We start from the raw sequence: 21,592 nt of genomic DNA on the forward strand, positions 1-21,592 counted from the left end.
GCGAGGAGGAGAAAGCGCGGCACTCGTACACACGCCCACGTGTATTTGCTAGGTGGCTAATGTGCTGCAGCAGTCGATAACATCTCCTGCAGGTGTCCTTCTTGGTGGAAAAGCGGCATCACAAAAACATTTGCTATCATTGTGTTTGCACTGAAGTGCAAAATGGCGGATTTTGTTGCAGAAAAAGTTTTTGTTGTCGAATGACGACAGTCTCACACCTTCATATGCTCTGCTTCTCATTGCTGCAGCAGTATGATGCGTCACTCTGCTTCTGCGTCAACAGAGCAACAGCGAAGCGGTCACACACGGGTTCATTCAGACCTCAGGTGTGCGTTTGCATGTGGTCTGTGGGAATATGGCAGCACAGACATCAGGGTTCAACATCAAAGTGCAAAACTGCAGTCTTCTCTAACACGAAATTAAAGATTTCTGCTGATTATTGATTGCTTTGTCATCTTCACGGCAATTAACCCAAACTGAACAGGTCACTGTTTGCTTCAGTGCTTGCAAAATTATGTCAAATCTATCATCTGAAATTGGGAAAATGAAGAGAAAAGTGCGGCAAGGCAGTCTGCAGAAATACGTTCACAATTAAAAGTTCACTCTCTCTTTAAAAGCATTTTAAATGTAATTCAGTGAGAGAGCCCTTGCTGAACAGCTGCATCACCATAACCGTTTTTTAGACTGAACCGTCAGCTGATTAATGGTAAAAAATAATCGACTGATTAATCAATGAAAAACATCATTTGCTAGACCCAAACTGCAGCTGGGAGGGTTGAGGTTAATGGTCTCCCACAGTCAAGCAAGTGGCCCATTGATCAGTTTTCTACAAACTACAAACATGTTCATTCATTGACCCGCACAGCAGCGTTACATACGGTGTTACATATGGAGAACAAAGTGAAATGAAATGTACTGGGCTGTGTTTGGACACGCAAACTGTGTGTGTGTGTGTGTCATCGCCTCACTCCCTTTCACTACCCTTTGAATGCTGGTGCTGTGTTTCCATGGCAACACTGACCCCTGGGAGTCAATGTAATTTTTTTTTCACACAAGTAGCCTCTTTATAATTCCTCCCCCTCTCTCTCTCTGTCTCTCTCTCTCTCATCCATCCTTCCCTCCCACTCTATTTACCTATCTTTACCTCTTCTCTCCTTGTTCTCTCAGTAGCTTTATCTCTTCCTCCTCTTAGGTACCAAAGAAAGGAGAAAGGAGAAAGTCTTTATTGCAGGTGGTGGAAACGCTGTCATTGCACCATCCGTAATGTTGTATGTCTGTCTCAGCTCTTCCTCCTTCAGGACGTCATTACACACACACACACACACACACACACACACATACGCGCGCTGTACATCAGGAACTTTCCGTATTCAAACATGGTTCAACGTCTTCTATCTCCACATCGTTTCTTTATCATCTTTCTGTCTCCCTTCCTCTGCGAGGACACCTGACAAAGTCCTGTTCAGCGCTGGCCTTGCCTTGAAGGTCCACTCTTGAGCCGAACAATGTGTGCACCATTTTGCAGTGTTATGCAGGACAAAAGGAGGGTTTTTTTTTTGTCTCTTTATTGAACGTGTAGAGTGTAGAACACATGAGGCACAGCTGTCTGTAACACTGACTTAAATGTGTTTGTAGAAAGACTCACTTCATCCTGCCTCTGCTCTGTCTTCCAAATCTTCCCTTCATGGCTTTAGTTGATTTAATTGTCCAGTCAGCACAGGAACACGTCTTTTTTTGTATTTTATATGTCTGTTCAGGTGATTTCATGTCATGCAAGGATGCTCGCTTGTATTTTATCAACACAGATACGGGAGTATATGGTTTTTTATGACTGTGATAAAACATTTGTCACAGAGAAATAACCTATAATTTTTTTTCTTTTTTTTTTCTTTTGTTCTCCAACCCTGCTGCCCCTCCCACCAGGCCAAGCTGATCGTCCCCAACAGCACGGCGGGGCTGATCATCGGTAAAGGCGGAGCTACAGTCAAGGCGGTGATGGAGCAGTCAGGGGCGTGGGTCCAACTGTCCCAAAAACCCGAGGGCATCAACTTGCAGGAACGTGTCGTCACCATAAGCGGAGAGCCAGAGCAGAACCGCAAAGCCGTGGAGATCATTGTCCAGAAGATCCAGGAAGACCCTCAGAGCTCTTCCTGTCTCAACATCTCCTACTCCAACATCACAGGGCCCGTCGCCAACTCCAACCCCACTGGCTCCCCATACGCCAACTCCACCGAGGTCATGCCGGCCGCGGCAGCCGCTGCAGCAGCCACAGCTTCCTCTCTGCTGGGTCAGGCCAGCCTCGCTGGGGTCGGGGCCTTCCCAACCACCATGTCCAGCCTCTCAGGCAACGACCTGCTGGCCATCACCTCGGCCCTCAACACTCTGGCCAGCTACGGCTACAACACCAACTCCCTGGGCCTGGGGCTGAATCCCGCTGCAGCCTCAGGGGTGTTAGCCGCTGTAGCAGCTAATGCTAACCCAGCAGCAGCCGCCGCTGCTAATTTGTTAGCATCATATGCCAGCGATGCATCCACCAGTGCAGCTCACCCAGCAGCTGGTCTCGGAGGCTTCTCCCTGGGATCTCTGGCTGCCGCTACAGGGGCCACCAATGGCTACTTAAGCGCCGCATCGCCACTGGTGGCATCATCTCTACTGGCCACAGAGAAACTAGCAGAAGGAGCGAAGGAAGTGGTTGAGATCGCCGTGCCAGAAAACCTGGTGGGAGCCATCTTGGGGAAAGGAGGGAAGACGCTAGTGGAGTACCAGGAGCTGACCGGCGCCAGGATCCAGATCTCCAAGAAAGGCGAGTTCATCCCTGGAACTCGGAACAGGAAGGTGACCATCACAGGTTCCCAGGCCGCCACACAAGCCGCACAGTACCTGATCAGCCAGCGAATCACTTATGAGCAGGGGGTACGTGCCACCAACCCACAGAAGGTGGGCTAAACCTGACAGCCAATGAAAAACGAGGAGGAAAAGAGGAAAAAAAAGAGTGGGGGCTTGGGGGAGGAGTATATAAAAGTGAGAGTGAGAATGGAAAAAGGAGAGGAGAGCACGAATGTCAGAAGGAATCGTCCGCGCCGTTTTCTTCTGCGTTTTTCTTTTTTTTCAGTATTCTCTATTAAAAAAAAAATTTTTGACGCGGAGCAAAAATGTGCTGAGAAGACGAGGAGGGAGAGGAGCGAGTTATCACGCTGAAAAACCAAGAAAAAAATGTGTAACATGTAAATAAGGTTTTATTACTTAACGTCTTTTGGGATTTTTTATTGTTTTGTTTTATTGTTTTGTTTTGTTTAGTAAATTAAGCTGTCTGTTTGTTCGTTTGTGTACTGTGTGAACAAAGCTGAATGCCATGTAGACAGGCCGACTGCCTGAGAGCCTACAGGAAGTGGGTGGGATGGCGGGGAGGGGGGGAGGGGAGGGCATGGGCATGGTGGGGCTGGGGGGTTTGCGTTTACAGGGTACAACCCTCCACCCCCGCCCCCAAAAAACCCATATGGAAACAACCCCTATCCTTCCCTCCCCCTTTAGCCCACACCGTCCTGTAAGGTTTTTTCCTTCTAGTTTTGATTTGCCCCTCAGCCCCTTGCCCCACCTCCTCCCTTAGCCCCTCTCACTATTTGCCCCCAGCCTCGCCCCCGCCCCTGCCCTCTTTTATAAGGGTTTTATAATGAGCAAGACTGCAATCTTCAGCCTGGTGTGTGACAGAAGAAACGTCCTCGACCCCCCCCCCCCAACACCTTTTATTCTCTCCCCTGGCCTATGGTCTCACCTCCCCCTTCCTCCCTCTCTTCCAGGGAGATGAAGGAAGGTTGAGGTGAAATTGGGGGAGGGGTGTCGGGGGGGAGAGAACCGGCTGGGCGTTTCCTCATTTGCACACCATACCCCCTTCCCCCACCCTCCTCACCTCCTCCCCCCCGTATACCCTGTGATGTATCCCACAAGCAGTGCGGCACCGCAGGGGTGTTACGGCACGTAGACCCCCCCCCCACATATGCAGCTCTAGCGTTTTGAGATAGAATGCCGAGGCGCACGCTGATGACCTCACGTAGTGCGACACCTAGAATCGACGAGAGTGATACTGTGCAAGCTGCGGCAAACACACAGGATCTACGGCATTTTTTGCAGTCTGCTGTGATAACTCTGTTAATGATATTGTCATGAATATTAAGATAGGAATCATCACCATCGTCATTATTTATTAATGAGTTCACCCATAAAAAGCTCAGTTGTTTCTTCTTTTTTCTTATCTGTGAATTCAGGTTGACATGAATGTAATTGAGACTATTTTGATTTGAATCTTTTGTTTTAATTTAAGTGGATTGAAAATGAATAGTTATGTCACATAGTGTAATATATGTCTTATTTAAAGTCCAGTGAGAAAGCCACCCCAGGCATTGAGATCATTACAGTGAAGGATCACCTTATATATCCAGTCACAGAGCAGAACAGGGAACCCGCACACACACACGCACACACACACGCTGAAAACAAAACACTATGATGCCATATTTGGTGCTAGAAAAGGGATTTTACCATATCTATGACGCAGAGTGCAGTGAGACCTCTAGATTAGCAAGAAAATATCTGTAAACCACTAACGCCACAGGCTGCAGTGCAGCATCTTAGCAGCTGTATTAACCTGAAACGCCTGGTTCTCATGCTTGGCTGTCGTAGCTCATGCTCCAGAATATCCCTGCTGTTCTATATCTGTAGTAAAACGCCCTGTTACACTTAATGTAAAATTGTAACCAAAATGAATAATTGAGTTGAAGTGAGTTCTCAGATGAACTGCTGCTGCTCAGCCTGTGGTCTTCCAGACCTTTACGCGAACCCAAACCACAGATGAGATCAAGCGAAGAGCACTTACTACGTACTACTGAGAAATGCAAACGTCGACACTGAAACATGACGAGGGAACATTGTTCATCTGGGGTCCACTGCTAAGTCTGCAAGTCTCGCTAGCAGATTTGAAATTTCAAAGCAGTGTTCATATCAGTAAAGGAGATAAATGTCCTCATTGATCTTTGCCCTTATCAAGCAACCGTCCGACTGCCGATAAGGTAAAGGGCAGACGTGGGAGATTTTCAACATGCGTCCACGGAGCCGAGCTCGTTTCTGCCTCTGGCGGACTGCAGCTCTTCCATGGCAACAGGTTTACTGCCCACTGTAGACCCACTGTAGGCTGCTGAAGATGCTGTTGTTTCTTTTGTTGTTGATTTTTTTGTTTGTGTCGTGTTATTATTTTTGTTTTTTTTTTACAATCGGAGTACACTGAATTTTTGTCTTAATGCACTGTGAAGCGAGGGAGCGGTTCTCTCGGCCTGTGAGGTCAGGGATGTGTGCTGTAGACGGCATCGTGATCGGACGGCTTTTTGTATGGCAGGGAAAAACAAACGCATATATGAAATATATGTAGAATGCATATGAAGAACTTCACCAGAAATGCACGTCATATCTGAATAATGAAGGAGGAGAAAGAGACTAGGTCGATGAAGAGGATCAATCAATTGAGGTCAAGAGCTGAGATCAATTAGATTCCACTTACCTGTTGTCCTGGAACTCTGTAATTAGAGGGTGGGATGCTGGGGGAGTGTTAGGTGTCCAGAAGCAGATTAAAGAGACTGGAACAAATTCTAAATTCACTTTTCTATCGCGGCTGTGTCTTTTTTATGCAGTTGAAATTGATAAAACACTGTACGTCCAACGGGCAAATCGCTAAGTCCAACAGGAGTCGAAGTGTGACGGAATGTAAAATGCCAAACATGAGGAGGGGGTTGCATTTGATTTATTGACCTGCACAGCCTGGTGAGGGGAGGGAACTCCTCTAAGATAGAAAAAAAAAATCTTTTTAAACCAATCCGACCCAAAATCCTCCACTGTGCTATCGAATGTGTCACTCTCTGTTGGAGCGCCAGTGAGGGTTTATCTCCACAGCTTGGTAAGGAGGCTTCTTTACTCCCATCTAACACCATCCACTCTCTCCTCACCCTCCCTCCCACCCGTCCTCAGTCCTCCAGTGCACTCCCATTCTGACACTTCCTCTCCTCCTACCACATCGCTCCATGGGTGACTATGTCTGGTGTTACGATCAATGCATGTCTGCTGCTTGCCCTGACAAACACCGCAGATTGAGTCTCTCTTCTCTTTGCCTCCTCGGGCAGCTGAGGCTCGGAGACGCCCTGATGCACCACCATCAGAAAATGACCACACCTGCAGAGGAAGTCATAGTTGAGGCTGGCAGGGCACAGTGCACAAACACTCTTATCTGTATTTTGGATCAGTGTGCTTTATTGTATACACTGAAGAGAAATATTAATTTGGAATACCTTGCTGCACAAACATAAAACACAGACATATCGTGAGGGAATATTTTGTCATTACTGGGGTTTGACTGGATTGGTGTTGATATTTTGTGGCAAAAAAAACCTCACGACAGGAAGATCTAGTGTGCTTTTGTTCCACTGTCGAACTGTACTGTGCTGTGAGCAGGCAGCAAGCAACTTTACATTTTATTTAGTGTTTTTTATGTCAGGACAGTAGACTACTGCTTCGTTTCATCAAGTAAAACATGGCAAACATTTGCTGATTACAACATTCCATCTGTCAGGTTTGCTGCTTTTATCTGTCTTGTTTGATACAAAACCGAATATGTTTGAGTTTCAGACTGTCGGCCAGACAAAACAGGCGACTTGTAGACCACTGTGGGAACTTGTGACAGACATTTTTCACAAATTTCTGACATTTTATACACTGAACAAATATTGAATTAACAGAATGTTTGGAGATGAATGAAGGATTTAAGGTCAGTTCTTATTCATAGCCATAGATCTGCTAGTTTTTCATCCAATGGCCCGAGCAGGTTTAGCATGCTGTCCAGTTTTCCTGGAAACGTTGCTGCCTTCCTTTGGATGCAGCACAGTGTGTTCACAGTGGAAAAACCGCACTGGAGTTCCTGTTGTAGGTGCCATCTGAGTTGATTAATACGGGACGGATTTCTTTTTCATCTCATGAGTAAACCTTAGCTCTTTTTCTTTTAATTTTTTGGTTTGTCTTTTACATGGCGGCCAATCTCCTTAGTTATCTCAATGTTAGGGGATCGAGATAAAATGTGACGAGTACTGGAAGCAATACATGTAGTGGCATGTCGTCTTGTCCTGTCCTTTATCCTCTGTCTGCCGTAGGAGCTCTTGGATTTACCCGTAGACGTTGACTAGGTTTAACACGAGTACATTTTTTTTAACTTGTGGAAAATGCTGCTATTTAATAATAACTGATGTTCTAAAAAATACAAGGTTAAAACATATCGAAATCTGTCCTTTAGCTGGAGAGGCTAGTCTCAAGTGGCAGTGTAATACGCGCTCTGTTATAAGCTCATGATAAGTTAATAATAGTGTAATTCTAACCTGAACAAGTTAAACCTGTGCCAAAATAGGTCTTTGCAGAGTGAAACTGTAAATGTGTTGATTTAAAACCACATTAGATAAGAGGAGACATACTTTTATATTAAGAAAATGTGAAAAGTGCCAAATGAACCATATTTATAACTTAGGACAGGAGTAGTCCAACGTGACGGTTTATAGGAACTATAGGTAGACTAAAAGGTGAAAGCGCCTCAGTATAGCAGTTTGTTGACGCCGTCTCTGTTCCTGCCACAACAGGAGGAACCGCCATGTTAGCCAAGTGTTAGCCAGTCCTCTGGGAGCCACCCGTCCCAGAATGCAACAGCACTACGACTCTGGGGCTAGACAAATCACTATAACGATAGGTTAGCATAATTATGCTAAAAAATGTGACTTGATAGCATTCTTAAATACAGCCTTTTATAGTTACAATGAAAATGTATTTTGTGGAAATAGATGTTATCTTTTTTGCACGTCTATATTGCATGATATCAAAGTGAAGCGTGGACACAAAAAAAGGAAAAAAAATTAAAGAAACAAAAAAGAAGTGGCAAAAAAAAATAAAAATAGGCAGTGTGTGTCATTAATTTTTCAGAGACAAATCTTTGCATGCCGATAAGGGTAGAGCATTTTGATATTGTTTTACACGCGTTGTTTTCCAGTGTGTTTTTTCAAGCGGCCGTGTTGAGTCCTGGTCCACCGGCCAAAGGTGAACAAAACGTTTGATTTTGACGTCACAGCAGGATGAGTATTTTGGCATTAAGTTGTCTAAACCTCCTCAAAGGGATAAAACTCTCGAACAAACCTAAGACTATTTTGCTACTTGCTGAGCGAGCTTGTACTAAAAATTTCTCAGTTGCTGCCTAACTTTAGAAGAAGAACAACAACAACAACAGATCGTGATTTAATTTCGAATAAAGACTGAGATTGTCCATGAATGTACTCACCTCTGCATAAGTTTGCATATCACTCCTCTGACCATTGACGTGCAGTAGAGGCTTATGTGTGTTTTCGTGTGTTTTTGTACTCTAACATTACTAACCCTCGACGCAGCGTGTCGAGCTCTCAGTATAACTCTGTTGTCTGTCCTTTTATACGCCCCCACGCTCTGAGCTCTGGCTTGTCTTGTCATTGATATGCACCTTATTGCCCTCAAATATGACATGGAGCATCTCCAGGCCCTGCAAGTGTGTTTGGAAGAGATTTGTAAAGAGAGAGTGTGTGAGAAAGAGAGGTGAAAACTCACCTCACTCACCTGTAATCCAAAACACACACACACACACACACACACACGTCTGTCCGCTGGACTCCCTCAGCAGCCTCACTGCAGAATTTGGGACAGATTGTGTTTTCACTCCCTTAAAATGCAATCCAAGGCTCTGATCTCGGGGAGAGAAGCAACACTGAACATTATCAGTGTGTTTTCAAAGCGGTCATGTTTTGAATCCAGATATCTCTCTCTCTCTCTCTCTCTCTCTTTTCCTCTTTTTCTCCCAGTTCGGCTCAATTAAATGCTTTTATTGGCATCAGAAAGTCCGTCCTCCTCTCTCTCTCTCTCTCTCTCCCCCTCAATATTATGCAACCGCAAACCACAGTATTTTCGGCGCGGTCATCTTTTGTACCCTGACAGATGCTGTCATGGGAAATGACCCGCTCTCCTACAAAACTCCCCACCCAAAAAAAACAAAAAAAACACAAAAAAAGAAAGTCAAAATCTGTACTCGTGCTCCTGGCGAGATGTTTGCACTAAACTTCCTGCTGTTATTGTGCACGGCAGGCCGAGCCGAGGTGGGGGTCAGCGTGCGAGACTACTGTAGACGTGTAGCCTGACTGTAGGTGTTTATTCAGCAGTGTATTTAGATGTGCATGCTCCTCTCTCTCCTTCTCTCTCTGAGTTTGTCTGCTTTAGGCCAGCTCCGTGCTCGTGGTGTCTGTGTTGCGACATAGCCGGCTGTTTGTTTCCTTCTTTATTTACTGTGATGTGTAGAGGAATGCAAACTTAGCACTCACCTGCTCGCCAGGTGACCTCATTGCTTCTCAGTGGGTGTGGCTCTTTGACATAGTCCTCAGATTTTTTTGTTGATTTTTTTTTTGCCCAGCCCCACCCACTTTCACCCACACCCACCACTGACCCTCCCACCTCTTCAAACACCCTCTGCAACATATTATGGGACCCTGCTCTTCCCCTTTTTTCCACCTCCCCCTTCCTCCCCCCAACTTGGGCCCCATTGAAGCACCAGCAACTGTAGACTGCATTTGTCATATCACTGTTTTTCTGTTCCTTCTTCTCGTTCTCTGTTGGGTTTTTTTTCCTGGTTTTGATTTGTACTGTATGCTCTGTCTAACCTAGACCAGTTTTAACAAAATGCCATTTCTGTGTGTAGCCTGTTTACCCCTCCCACACACACACACACACACACACACACACACACACGCACACACTCTTCCATGCCCTCTTTTTTGCACTTTCACTGCCCACTCCTCTTCCTTGCCCAAACATACACACACTTTCCTCCTCCGCCTCCCACGAGTCTCTTCTCTCGAGTGCCAAAATAGAACAGAGAGGAAAAAAAAAAACAAAACAAAAAAAAGACAACAACAACAACAACAACAACAACAACTACCATTCCAAGCGTTTCTTTGAGTTGTTCTTGTGTGTCGGACATCCATCCTGGAAGCACCCATGAAGCCAGCATGCTCCGCCCTCATAACATGATGTCGCTCATGACGCCTCAACTGAACAGCACCTTGCCCCCCACCACCACCACTCCTCCTCCTCCTCCTCCTCCTCCTCCTCCTCCTCCTCACCACCCCCCACAGAGCTAAACCCGACAAGGATTAACCCCTCTGCAGGTTGGCTACCTACCTACTGTCCTGCCTCTCAACCTACCTAAAAAAGCCCTACCGCTCATGCCAGCTGCTTTCCTAATTCTGTCATCTCTTCAGCCTGTGGGACTTCATTGATTGTGTGCCATAGTGTTGGGGGCACCTTTCACTCTCCTCACCTGCCCCTCTTTCTACTCCCCCCTCCCCCGTCTCACCTCCTCTCTCTCTCTCTCTCTCGCTCTCTCTCTCTTTCTAACTATCTCCCCCCCTCCCTCCCCCTCCTCCCTCTCTCGCTCTCGCTCCATTTGATTTTTCTCGATGGGAAAGATTCAAAAAACTCCATTTTCTAATGATGATTTTTTTTGTTGTCGTTTAACATCCAAACCACGCACGCCGACACACGCACCGCCCCCACGCGGTGGTGTGGGGAGTGTTTACGCACCGTCAGCTGCGCAGCCATCCTCTGTCTTCTTGAACTTTTTGAACTTTCACCCCCTCATGAACTTTATTGGCCTTCTTCCTCCTCCTCCTACCCCCCTTCTGTGTTCATCCAACTGTTTGGACGATAACTCTCCATTCCATCCCCAAAACCTCTCTGAGACTGTGCAATGCTAGCTGATATGATTGGATTTTTTTGTTTGTTTGTTTGTTGCTCATCATTGGGGACAATTCTCTGAGATATAAGTCGAAAAAGAACAAAAAAAAAACATATGAAAGGAAGAAAAAAACAACAAAAAAGAAATGCAGACAAACAAAAAAAAAGAAAAAAACAGTAAACAACTGTTTCTCCACAATTTCATTTTTTTTTTTCTCTCTCATTGTAAATATTTTTGTCAGATTTTTGCCGAGCTGTAAAGAGAGAAGTGTTGAGCAGAAAGGGGCCGGCAGCATAAAGAGGTACTAGTGGACGCAGTAGACGATCATTACACTTTTCATCCTCTGTATCCGGTAGTTAGTCTGCCTGTATAATCGGCTATGCTAGTTCTACTGTGTTAACCTGTGCTGTTCTTATTAGTGTTGATTTACCTACTGTATTCGCTGTTTAGCTTCCATGTTGGCTAGCAATCTCTTTAGATACCTGTGCTCATCGAATAATAATAATACTAACCTTGAGAAGTAGTCCGAGCCATTCTCGACGTAGGCTTGTTTTTTGTACATTTGTTGATGTTATCCTAACAGTGAGTTGTAGTGGCGCTAGTATCTTTTATCATCAATCCATAGTTATTGGAAACGCTTGGTCATGTTAGAGACATATCATCGTGGAAAACGGCTCGACTCAGCTCCTCCAGGTTGGAAAAAAAAAAAAAAAATCCCAGGGAGGTGGTCAGAAGTAAATTTTAAAAACATTAACAAAATAAAATAAACTCCTCCTTGGCTGCACAACGAGGAAGCTGAGCTGCTAACTTTTGTGCAATACAGTCCTAGTTTACATAACATAGTGAGATAGGTTAGAGAAGATTAACCTCTGCAGGTGAGGCGCCGCCATCCTGCTGCCTGCAGAACCAAACCTGTGGCATATCTCCATATTTCGCCTGTACATCAGAGACATGTTGAAAGTATTAACGTGACTGCGTGAGATTCGACTCCACCATTTCATCGCATTGCTATGAGCTCCACTCTTGATTTATGCTGCCTGCCCCATTGCCCTGAGAACACCACATGAGCTATTTATTTCTCAGACTATTATTATTATTATTATACTATTAATAAATAACAACGCAACAAGAAAAAGGGAACGACTGGAAAAAGGTAAATTAATATTAGTATTGTTTTGTTTTTATTTTTAGTATTTTAGTGGTTGCTTTTAACAACATTCATTAACTGACTTAAAGAGTATTGAATATTTAATGTAATTGTAGCATTGTGTTTGTAAAGAGAAAAAAAAAACCTAGTGAGTTGTGTTTCTTGACTTGTGGATTACCAGTGAAGTGGGCAATCTAGTGCTAATATATATGAGGTCTTTTTTTAAGGATTCTTATTTTGCGACAGCAACAGCAGTCATTATAAATGTTCATTTTAGCATCACCTGTCTTCCGTTGTCTTATTCTTCACCTTCCACCACACTCTGCATCATCACAGTAACACATCGCAAGTCTGGGGGTGGGCAGGAGCGTGTGTTTGCGTGAGCCATGGAGTGTGTATATGTCGGTTTGCGTGAGATGTGGGAGCGACGTGTGTGTTTGTCATGAATGTACACGTGACTCGTGTGTTTCTTTGTGTGTCTATGCAAAAATATGGTAAATATATGTGTGTGTGTGTGTCTGCGTCTGTCTGCATGTTTGTGTTTGTGTGTGTGTGTGTGTGTGTTTGTGTGTGTGTGTGTGTGTTCGTTGGCTCTGTGAGGAGGGGGGTTCAGGGTGGGTGTTCTGTCCAGTGTCCACCAAAAGCTAAAACCTGTCAGGCTTCCATACCTCCTGATGGAACCTCCTGACGTTATAGCTGCAAACCCTCATCATGTGATCTGACTCAACTCGACTGTCCATAACCCCTTCAGTCACCTGACCAACCAAATCAACCAATCACTGTCCACCACTACCGCCTTCCCCTGCGCCATCCTTTGCTGCACACCACGTCAGCCCCATGTGATGTTCTCCATCGATAACATAATACTGTCACAATCTACTGTTACATGCTGACAGCTCTGGGGATAAACACCCACATAGAATGGACATTCAAGTGTTCAAAACTTGAGGTGCGCTTGGTTTTCTTTCACTAAGTTGTGGTGTTTTCACCCTGGAGATTATTAAAGTGCTTGCAAATGAAACAAAGTGGTCTTTAAGCAAGTACACCTCAAGTTATTTGATTTACAAAGGGCCAGTTCACTCAAAAATAGAAATGTTTGGTTGTCCAGGTTTTAAGATGTCAGTCTCTTAAAATCTTTGTCTCCACCTCGAAACGACTGAGATGAATGGAATTTAGTTTGTGGTGCTCACAGCATTTAAAATTTATATTTAAAGACTCTGCTTTCCAGAAACAGTGTCTGTCTGGGTGAACCTCAGACCCCACTGAGTACCGTGTTTATTGGGACCATTCGGTCTGCAGAAAGTGGATCTAAAGAAAACCTTTAAATGCTTTGTGTACCAAAAACAGACGTCCATTTTTGGAGGGAGGGGGGTGGAAATCTCAGAGACGGATATCTCAAAACAAACATCTGCATAGTTCCACAAGAGTTAAGCGAGAAAACATTTTGCAATTTGGATGAACTGACCCTTTAATGTCCACAATGCACACTTGTTTATTGTTTATTTTTATCAGCATCGCTTGAAAGCATTTTGAACTCGTGTGTTTTTCCCCAGAGCTGCAAATTACATTCTACCGTTCATACTACTGTGCGTGCCGCATACTACCTTAACAGGTCAGATTCCACCTTAACCTGTCTCCATGCCAACCACCAAGGAGCCAGTTGCATGGCAACCGGCTTCCGCCACAACAAACCAACCTGTCAACCAACCATCTTCCTCAACCACCGAGGCCACGCCCACCTGACTATCCATAGAAGAAGAGATAGAGGAAGAGAGAGGATAGGAAGAAGGGATGGCAGATGAAAGAGACGTAGTTGTGATTCTCAGGGTGTCTTATATTAATCTACTGTTCAGTCTGTTCTCCAGTCTGTCACTGGTGTCCTGTTGCCCCTAACTGAGCCCAAAGACGATCATGTCCTTCCGCGATAAATTCCTTGTACAGTTGATTGACCACTGACCAATTCCTCTCGATCAGTTGATTGATAGTATTGATTGACCAATCCTCTTGAGAGATGCCACACAGCCAGTCAGGTGAACAAAGCTAGGCACTGTAACTAATGTTTACAACCCAAATGAGACCAACAACGCTGTTGAAAGAATGTCTAGGACTTAAAACAAACAACAAAAAAAAAAAAAACAAGAGACAAATCTCTGAAGAGTACTTATTTCTAAATGATGGAACTTTTCGCTTACTTTCTATGTGACATGAGGTAATGTAATTTTTTTCAATCATTGCATGTGACTATTTTGATTTGCAATGAAACTGTTAGAATGGATGGTACATTTGTGACGTCAGTGCAACGTTGAGATGCCGATGCTAGAAATCAATGTCGGTGTCTTATAACAGTGTTTTCATGTCGCCGTGAGGAGTGCTTATGGACCAATGAATGCTAAATGTGTGACCATACAAAGCTGTAAAGGTTTTGTTTATTTGTACATGGTTATGGGTAAAATAAACCATTGAAGCAAAGTAACATCTTTAGTCTTCAGGAGTAAGCCCTCACACACCTGTTTGTAAAGTCAGTGACCAAAGTACTATTTTGAGAGCTTTGGATAATGCAGTAGATAAACCGTTATGAGGTAAGTTTCAACAGTAGAAGTTGATCCAACATGGCACCTGGTAATGTGCCTCCATTTCGATATTCTGAAGTTTTCTAGGAGGGCTCGATTTAGTCGGGTTAACATGTTAGGGAAGGTCAAGAATTGAAGACAATCAGGGTTTGGTCCACTTTCACACATCACCTACAACAGGCATCACAGTTGAGAAGGGGTGGGGTTCAGCTCTCTGACATATCCATCCACCCACAATCCTCCTGTGCACCAGAGTCATCCGATCAACAAACACCTGCACCCTCTGCATCCGCCATGATTCCACAAACCAGCCAATCCGCTCCTGTGACCTCTGGCCAAATCGTCTCAGCCCTCTCCATGCCATCGGCTAAGCGGCTAGTGGCTTTTTGATCTGTTGTTGCAAAGCTCCCTGGGAAATGGAGTCACAGTTTCACAGCATGGTCCGACCAACCTCTTGTCACTTTCCTCCCACACACCTTTCTCCATACGCCACTAAAGAAGTTCCTCCGGCTTCCAGCAAGAAGGTCACAGTGTTTTGTGGTGATTATTTTAAGCGTGTGTGTCAGAGTGCGCAATGTTACACACTCGTGATAATTTAAAACTGCAAACAAGCAAATGCATGGGTCTTCAAGGCAGCTAGAAGTAAACTAGTTTTAGTCAGCTCATTTATCACAACAAAAACTAAACACCAAGGTGTTTATCTGTACACTTTGTGCTCAAACTGCCGATTGGACATTTTTCTTTTCTTGGAGGCTGAAGTGCTGTGGGAGCCAAAAATAATCTCATTGGTTGATTTAAACCTCACCCCTTCCTGGTCAGCAACATTAGGCTGAAGTCCAGTGAACAAGCCAGCGGCAGGTAGGAGTTATGGAAACTCACATGTAGTACTAGTAGAGGACAGGCAGGGTTGGCAAACAGTGATGTACTGTGTCTGATGTACTGAGTCCCCCGTTGAGCTACATGAGATCAGTTTGATAAAACGAAGTTATTTATTTGAAAGAACCTGATGTAATTGACAGATTAAAAATGGGCCTGCGGGTGTCTGACTCACCAAATGAAACCTGACGAAAAGCTAACTACAGACTGCCTCTTTAGCTTTACAGCTGCCCACCTCTTCAGGCACTCCCATCAGTACAGGCTGTGGTAAACAAGGATTAGAGGGCAAACATCTAAAAGTCCATTCAGCTAAATGCTGATTCAGTTAGCAAGCTTGATAACCTTGTAGGATGATGCGCGTTATGGTCGTGAATGATGACAAAAAATAAAACAATGTCTTTCAGCTAAACTTCAATTTGTCAGCAAGCAAAGTGATATTCACGTTGCTCCATTATTCAGTATTAATTGAACCAATAAGGTTATTTCTGCCTCCAAGAATCATTTCTCTCTCTCTCTCAGTGTATCAGATCCTCGAAGCGACACCTTCTTAAAGGTGAATACATAGGAAAAAACCTCTGCTCCTTGTCCCCTCATCTGAATGGTTCCCAAATTAGCCACTGAGATTTACTCCAATGTTGTGATGAATATTAATGTGCCTTAGATCAGCTCCCAAAGGTGTTGTAGGTTGTGTCAGAACCACAAAGGCCTCTGAGGATACAGGAGGTAAGTTATGGCCAGAGTAATCTTACAGGTTAAATTGTATTTTTATGTAAGAACATGACAGCAAAACCTCAACCCACGCTGAGCTAGAGACACGTGATGTATCCAGATACTGACAGAAGATGCTGCTGTTTGCCTTTTGTCTTTTCCTGTGTCCCAAGTGGGAGGGAGTGACAAGAGTTTAACTGAGCCTCTGCAGGGACATAATAAAAGCTTAGACTATGAAGGTGCTCTCTGAAAGCAGGTCAGGTCATCAAAACGGTAAACGTTGCTGCTGCAGAATGAAGTCAGGGAAAGCAAGAAAGTCCCTCACATCAGTTCTACAACATACGTCGTCCATTAGGCAAACAGCCCCTGTTAACGTCTTCAGCTGTGTTGTTGGCTACAGTTCAGCACTGAATGTACAAGCCACGTGAGAGATGTGCTTCAAACTTTTACTAACCCAAAGTATCTATAGTTTGTGCATTTCCTTTTTAGATTAACTTAACAACTGTTTTTCCAAGGCGTTCTGGTGTATTTCAGTCACTGTTGACCTTTTTTGTTCTGCACTGTGTGCTGAGCCTCAGAGGAGCCGATGTGACAGCTACCATGATAAACTAGCTGGGCTCCTGCAGGCCTCGTTCCAACACACAGATCACAGACTTCTCTGAATCTAGGGCGCTCGCGTGTCGCTCAAGCTACGACTGCTGTCACTCAGCTGCTGCCGTGATTAAAAACCTTCAGAAACAAAACGTCCTGAGATTACCTGCTCAAAAATCACAAAGTCAAACATCTTGCCCAGGAAATGCGTCTTCTTATTATATGTATATAATATTATATATATGCTCTTTGACTCATGCGAGCTAGTGCCAGCTAGTTATCCGTCTATGTCAGCATTAACAAAGCACCTGCTACTGCTAACAGTGCCCCTCTTCTCTTAGAGCCTGCATATTGATTTCCCTCCATCCTCATCTGTTCTTTTCACTTTTTCTGCTTTCCCTCGTTCATCTGAACTCTAAGAATAGATCTCAGTACACCCCAAAGGAGACGTTCATGGGAATTCCCAGGTTGCTCCTGTGAAGTCTGGCAGCAATAGGAATGAAGATAAATTAGATTCACTTCTTGCAGAGAAATCAGCCTGGCTTTATGGGCGTTGTACCATAATTTCCAGTTTTCCCACAGGAATTTAAACCTGTGGCCTTGTTTCTGAGGATTAATGTGGACATCCATGGTGCCACCATCTTAAGTAGGCCAGTGCCAAATGTTTGAGTTGTCCACCTGCTGACCTAAACCAAAGGTTTGCAACGGGAAAAGAAAACCATACCGTACCGTAACAGTGCAGGTAACTGTAGATGGTTAAAAACAGACTGATGCACCGTAATTCCGTAATGGACGCAGGCATGAAGCTGCGTACTAAACCTAGAGAGCACTAGAGCGAATTATTTATGCTGTGGGGCCATGGGCAGTAGATCTGCCCTGCTTCCATGAACGTCTTCACGACCCCCAGGGGAAGACCCTGTTTACAGCCAGCATGCAGGTTTCAGAGGGCACTACAACATTAACAAGTGAAATGTCAGCATCCCCTCTAAACTGTTAAAGTTTATGAGTAATGGTTCTAAATTAGTGATGTAATGAATCCCACAGAGTATTCAGGGTTCCTGATGGAGCAGCAAGAAAATGACGCAAGTGTCTTTAATAGCACAGTTGAGAGTGAAGAAGGACGACTGTGTAACGATCTTCTGGTGCAACCAGTGGATCCAGTTGCTGTTTCGATACCCGGCTCACACAATTCGATGAATGAGGTTTTATCATGCAGGGAGAAGTCTTACCACCGCTACAGCACTCCAGCAAATGAGCTGAGGTCATGTGACGGCCAATCGATAGACTAAATGGCAATCAGTCCGAGCACTGGAAGATCAATGTCAGCAACAGCAACATCATGATAGTTTAAAGCTCATTCAATATGAGGATGTTAATCAAACATGTCAAACTGCAGTGCATTTAGTGCAATACGTTTGTACCTCAGAGAGTCGTGAGGCTGGTTTTCTAAAGTAATTATTTAAGTCCAGGAATCCAAGAGAGATTTTACTGACACATTTTCAAACTGATGTTGTGTCATTTAACTCAAACTGCTAAGGTCAAGAGGATGTCGCCCCCCTCGGGCCCAACAAACTTTACAAGTTCACCGAGTGTGATTATAGAAAACACACACCTCTGCAGACATATTCCTGCAGCTCTTTGCTTATCCATCCAACAAACTGTGAAATATTTGCTAGGTCGGTGACATTACCTCACCGAGACAAATCTCCATCTTTAATGTCCTCCACTCTCCACGCTGTGCTTCAGCATTTATTTCTGTATTTCTCTATCACTTCTTCTCCGGCAGCCTGCCCCACATCTCGCTTTAAGGAGATGTGGAGCTTTTGCCAGCACAAACAGCAGATGTTTTGAATTGGAAAAATACACACTCACTTAATCCCTGGTAATTTGCATACAGAGCAAAGCAGTCTAATTGAGTAAGAAAAGAGGTTTGCTTGAGGGGTTTCTCTCCAAAGGCTTTCATTTCAACTTCAGGGCAAAAAACAAATTAAACGACGAATCTGAAATATGTAGCTCAGTACAGACAAAATGCAGATGACATGACTGGCTCTCTTATGGTATCTCCTTAAATCTAATGTGTTGCTTTCAGGAAGTGCAAGTGCCTCAGTTTGCAAATGAAACGCTTTATTTCTGCCCTGCAGGTCGCTTTAAGGACCGAGCAGAAAGAGAGAGAGAATAGAACAATGGTTCATAAATTCACTGCTGCTCTTTAAATGCATCTTCTCAGCAGGCCCACAAATTAAGAGGGTTTCACTTTGCATCAGTCATGAGTAGAAAAATGTTGTTTCCATGAGGGCACAACTTTTTTCTCCCATATGTCAACCTTTAAGACACATGACATATTTAGAACCAGCAGAGATTAATGGATGATAAATTTCTGAAGGAATCACAATAGAAAAAAAAATTTAAAATTCTTATTTAGAATTTTGGAATAAAAAGCCGTCAAGTACAATACAGAAGAGATCTTTTAGAAAAACACTGAAAGAAAGCTGTTTTATAATGCAATATATATTTTTATGAAATATAAACACTGATTAGAGGTTAATAAGATAAGAGTATATAGCATTTGTAACTTAATGGAATTTTAAATTAAAAAGCATATTTTTGACAACAAAAATTAATTTGTAGCTAAAAAGAGAGCTTGAATTCTAGTATTTTAAAGGAGCCGTATCCTAATGATGTGACCGTACGTCCGTCTGCAAAGAGATTTTAACCAAAAAAAACACTGAAATTTTGTCACACAAAGTTGTGGAGCCAAACGTGATCTTGAGATTGAACAGAATTTTTTAAATCAAAAACGTCTAATCTTACGGCAGTCATGAGCTGCACTTCAGTTAGCGTCTCCCAACAAATACAAGTGGCCTCTGAAGTGAAGTACACACTTGTTATACACACAAATGACTGATCCGGTTGCACTAATCATATTAGAGTAGCTATGTATGTATTATGTGACAGACATTAGAAATCTTTAGTCCCACAGAGTCTAATACTGATCTATTGTAAATTGCTCATCGTTGTCTTTCATCCGCAATTCCTCTCTGATCAGCCGAGCTAAAACATGAACCATGATTGTACTTTTTCTATGCTGTTTGTTCTGCTGTGATAACATTTCTAACTCAAACTTACAGACATACATTTATTTCACCTTAACCCAGTTCCTAGATGTCCCCAAAAGAAGACATATTTGAGATTTATTGAGTGTTTATTATGTGTAAAAACATAATATATAGGCCATAAGTTCTATTAACTGCATTGCAAAAGCTGTGATTTTAAAAGCCACTGTAGTGTGTACAGTGATTTCTTTATCAATTTTATGGTACACAATATGTTCTGCAATCTTGCAGCTTTTGTTCCTCTTCTTTTGTTTTTTGCCTATGCTTTAATAAATACATTTTCTACAGTATAAAAGGGAAGCCTACGCGGTGCTTGATGTGTCTCACTGGTGTTGCCATGGGTGACGGCAAAACCAGAGCGCAAATAAGGTCTGCTCTCCCTTCGCCTGTGGTGTCTTTTTTATTTACAACATAAAAATACAGTTAATCTACATGTCCTCTCTGTCTCTTCTTTCAGCACACAAAGCACATTTCGATCCAGCTTCTTGTCTCGCTCTCAGATTTCTGCTGTGTGTCTCGTCTTGTAATGTTTTCAGGAGAGAAAATGGAGCTTGTTGCACTGAAGGTAAGATCTGCATGTGAAATGGTCGAACCTACAGAGAATCATCACCGACACTCAAGTCTCCCCTCGGAGTATTGTAGTTTCTTTTAGCTCTCTGTTCGCTCACTCTCACCCACACACACTTCACTCCACTGGTCGGTGGAGACCAAACCAGAGCTAAAAGGAGGGTGAGTACTGGACTGACACTCCTCAGATGGACACAAACACAACCTCACATGAATGTTGCTCCATTCACCGTATCTACTTTTTACAGTAATAACATGTCAGTTTTGTGTTTATACGCTGCCCCCAAGAGGGCAAAGAAAATCTAATTGATGCAAGTTTAAGGAGGAATAATCGCAACTCGCCACTACAAAACATCCAGTGAGTTTAAAGTTCTGCCACAGCACCGTGCCAAAGTGAAAGAAAAAACAAGATTTTTTCAGAATAATCAAAACTGATGGCCATCACATAAACATGTCGTATCATTAAATTGTCCAGCAGTGAGGCCTGTGAGGAACACTGAGGATCCTCCCACCTCTCAGCTTTATAATAAAGAGCCTTAACATGTGATCGTATTTGTGATTAATGTCCTAACACACAGACACAAATTTTCACTGGTGCAACAGACAGATGGTCTTTCCTACACGCTCACACACACACACACACACACACATGCATTTTTTTTTATTTTTTTTTTCACTTGGCTGTGAATTCAGTGAATCCTCCAGAGCTGCAGAGCAGGTTGATTTAACGGGAAGAAAAAGAAATCGCATTGTGCTGCAGCTGAAGCAGAGAGCAGCATCCAGAGCTGCTGTGTGGGTTGACGCAGACAGATTAGCACAAAGAGGCCATGGGCACCTTCTGCAGGTAATCTTAGGAATGTACAAGTCGTGACTGACTGCGGTTACATGCATCGCAATATTTTTACGTAAAAGCCCTTTTAATCGTTCTGTGTAAACACTGAAAACACATCCTTCTGTCACTATCCAGTGCAGCCACACTGCACAGTGATGTAAGTGACATCAACGCAATGTTATTTCAGAATATTCGTCTCAGGGAAAAAAACCTCTTTGTAAGATCATTAATTAATGCAGATCTCAGTTCGTTAGAGCAGATCTTTTTACTCTAATGCTATTCATGAGTGGGGAAGGCTGAGGCTCAACCTAATCTGTAAGTTTTAAACATTACATGACCCGATTTATCCCCCCCAAATTAATG

The 21,592-nt window shown here is 43.6% G+C and overlaps 1 protein-coding gene across 2 annotated transcripts in view; it reads left to right on the forward strand.

Moving 5' to 3' along the window:
* The window catches only part of nova2 (NOVA alternative splicing regulator 2), a 77,165-nt gene extending 63,043 nt beyond the window's left edge, over positions 1-14,122 (forward strand). For both annotated transcript variants that reach the window (XM_046389899.1, XM_046389898.1), the window contains one exon: positions 1,924-14,122. In XM_046389899.1, coding sequence (XP_046245855.1) covers positions 1,924-2,946 — 1,023 coding nt within the window. In that variant the 3' untranslated portion in view covers positions 2,947-14,122. The remainder of the gene's footprint in view (positions 1-1,923) is intronic.
* Positions 14,123-21,592: the final 7,470 nt, after the last annotated feature.

Source organism: Scatophagus argus, chromosome 5, assembly GCF_020382885.2.
Source record: "Scatophagus argus isolate fScaArg1 chromosome 5, fScaArg1.pri, whole genome shotgun sequence".
NCBI lineage: Eukaryota > Metazoa > Chordata > Actinopteri > Scatophagidae > Scatophagus > Scatophagus argus.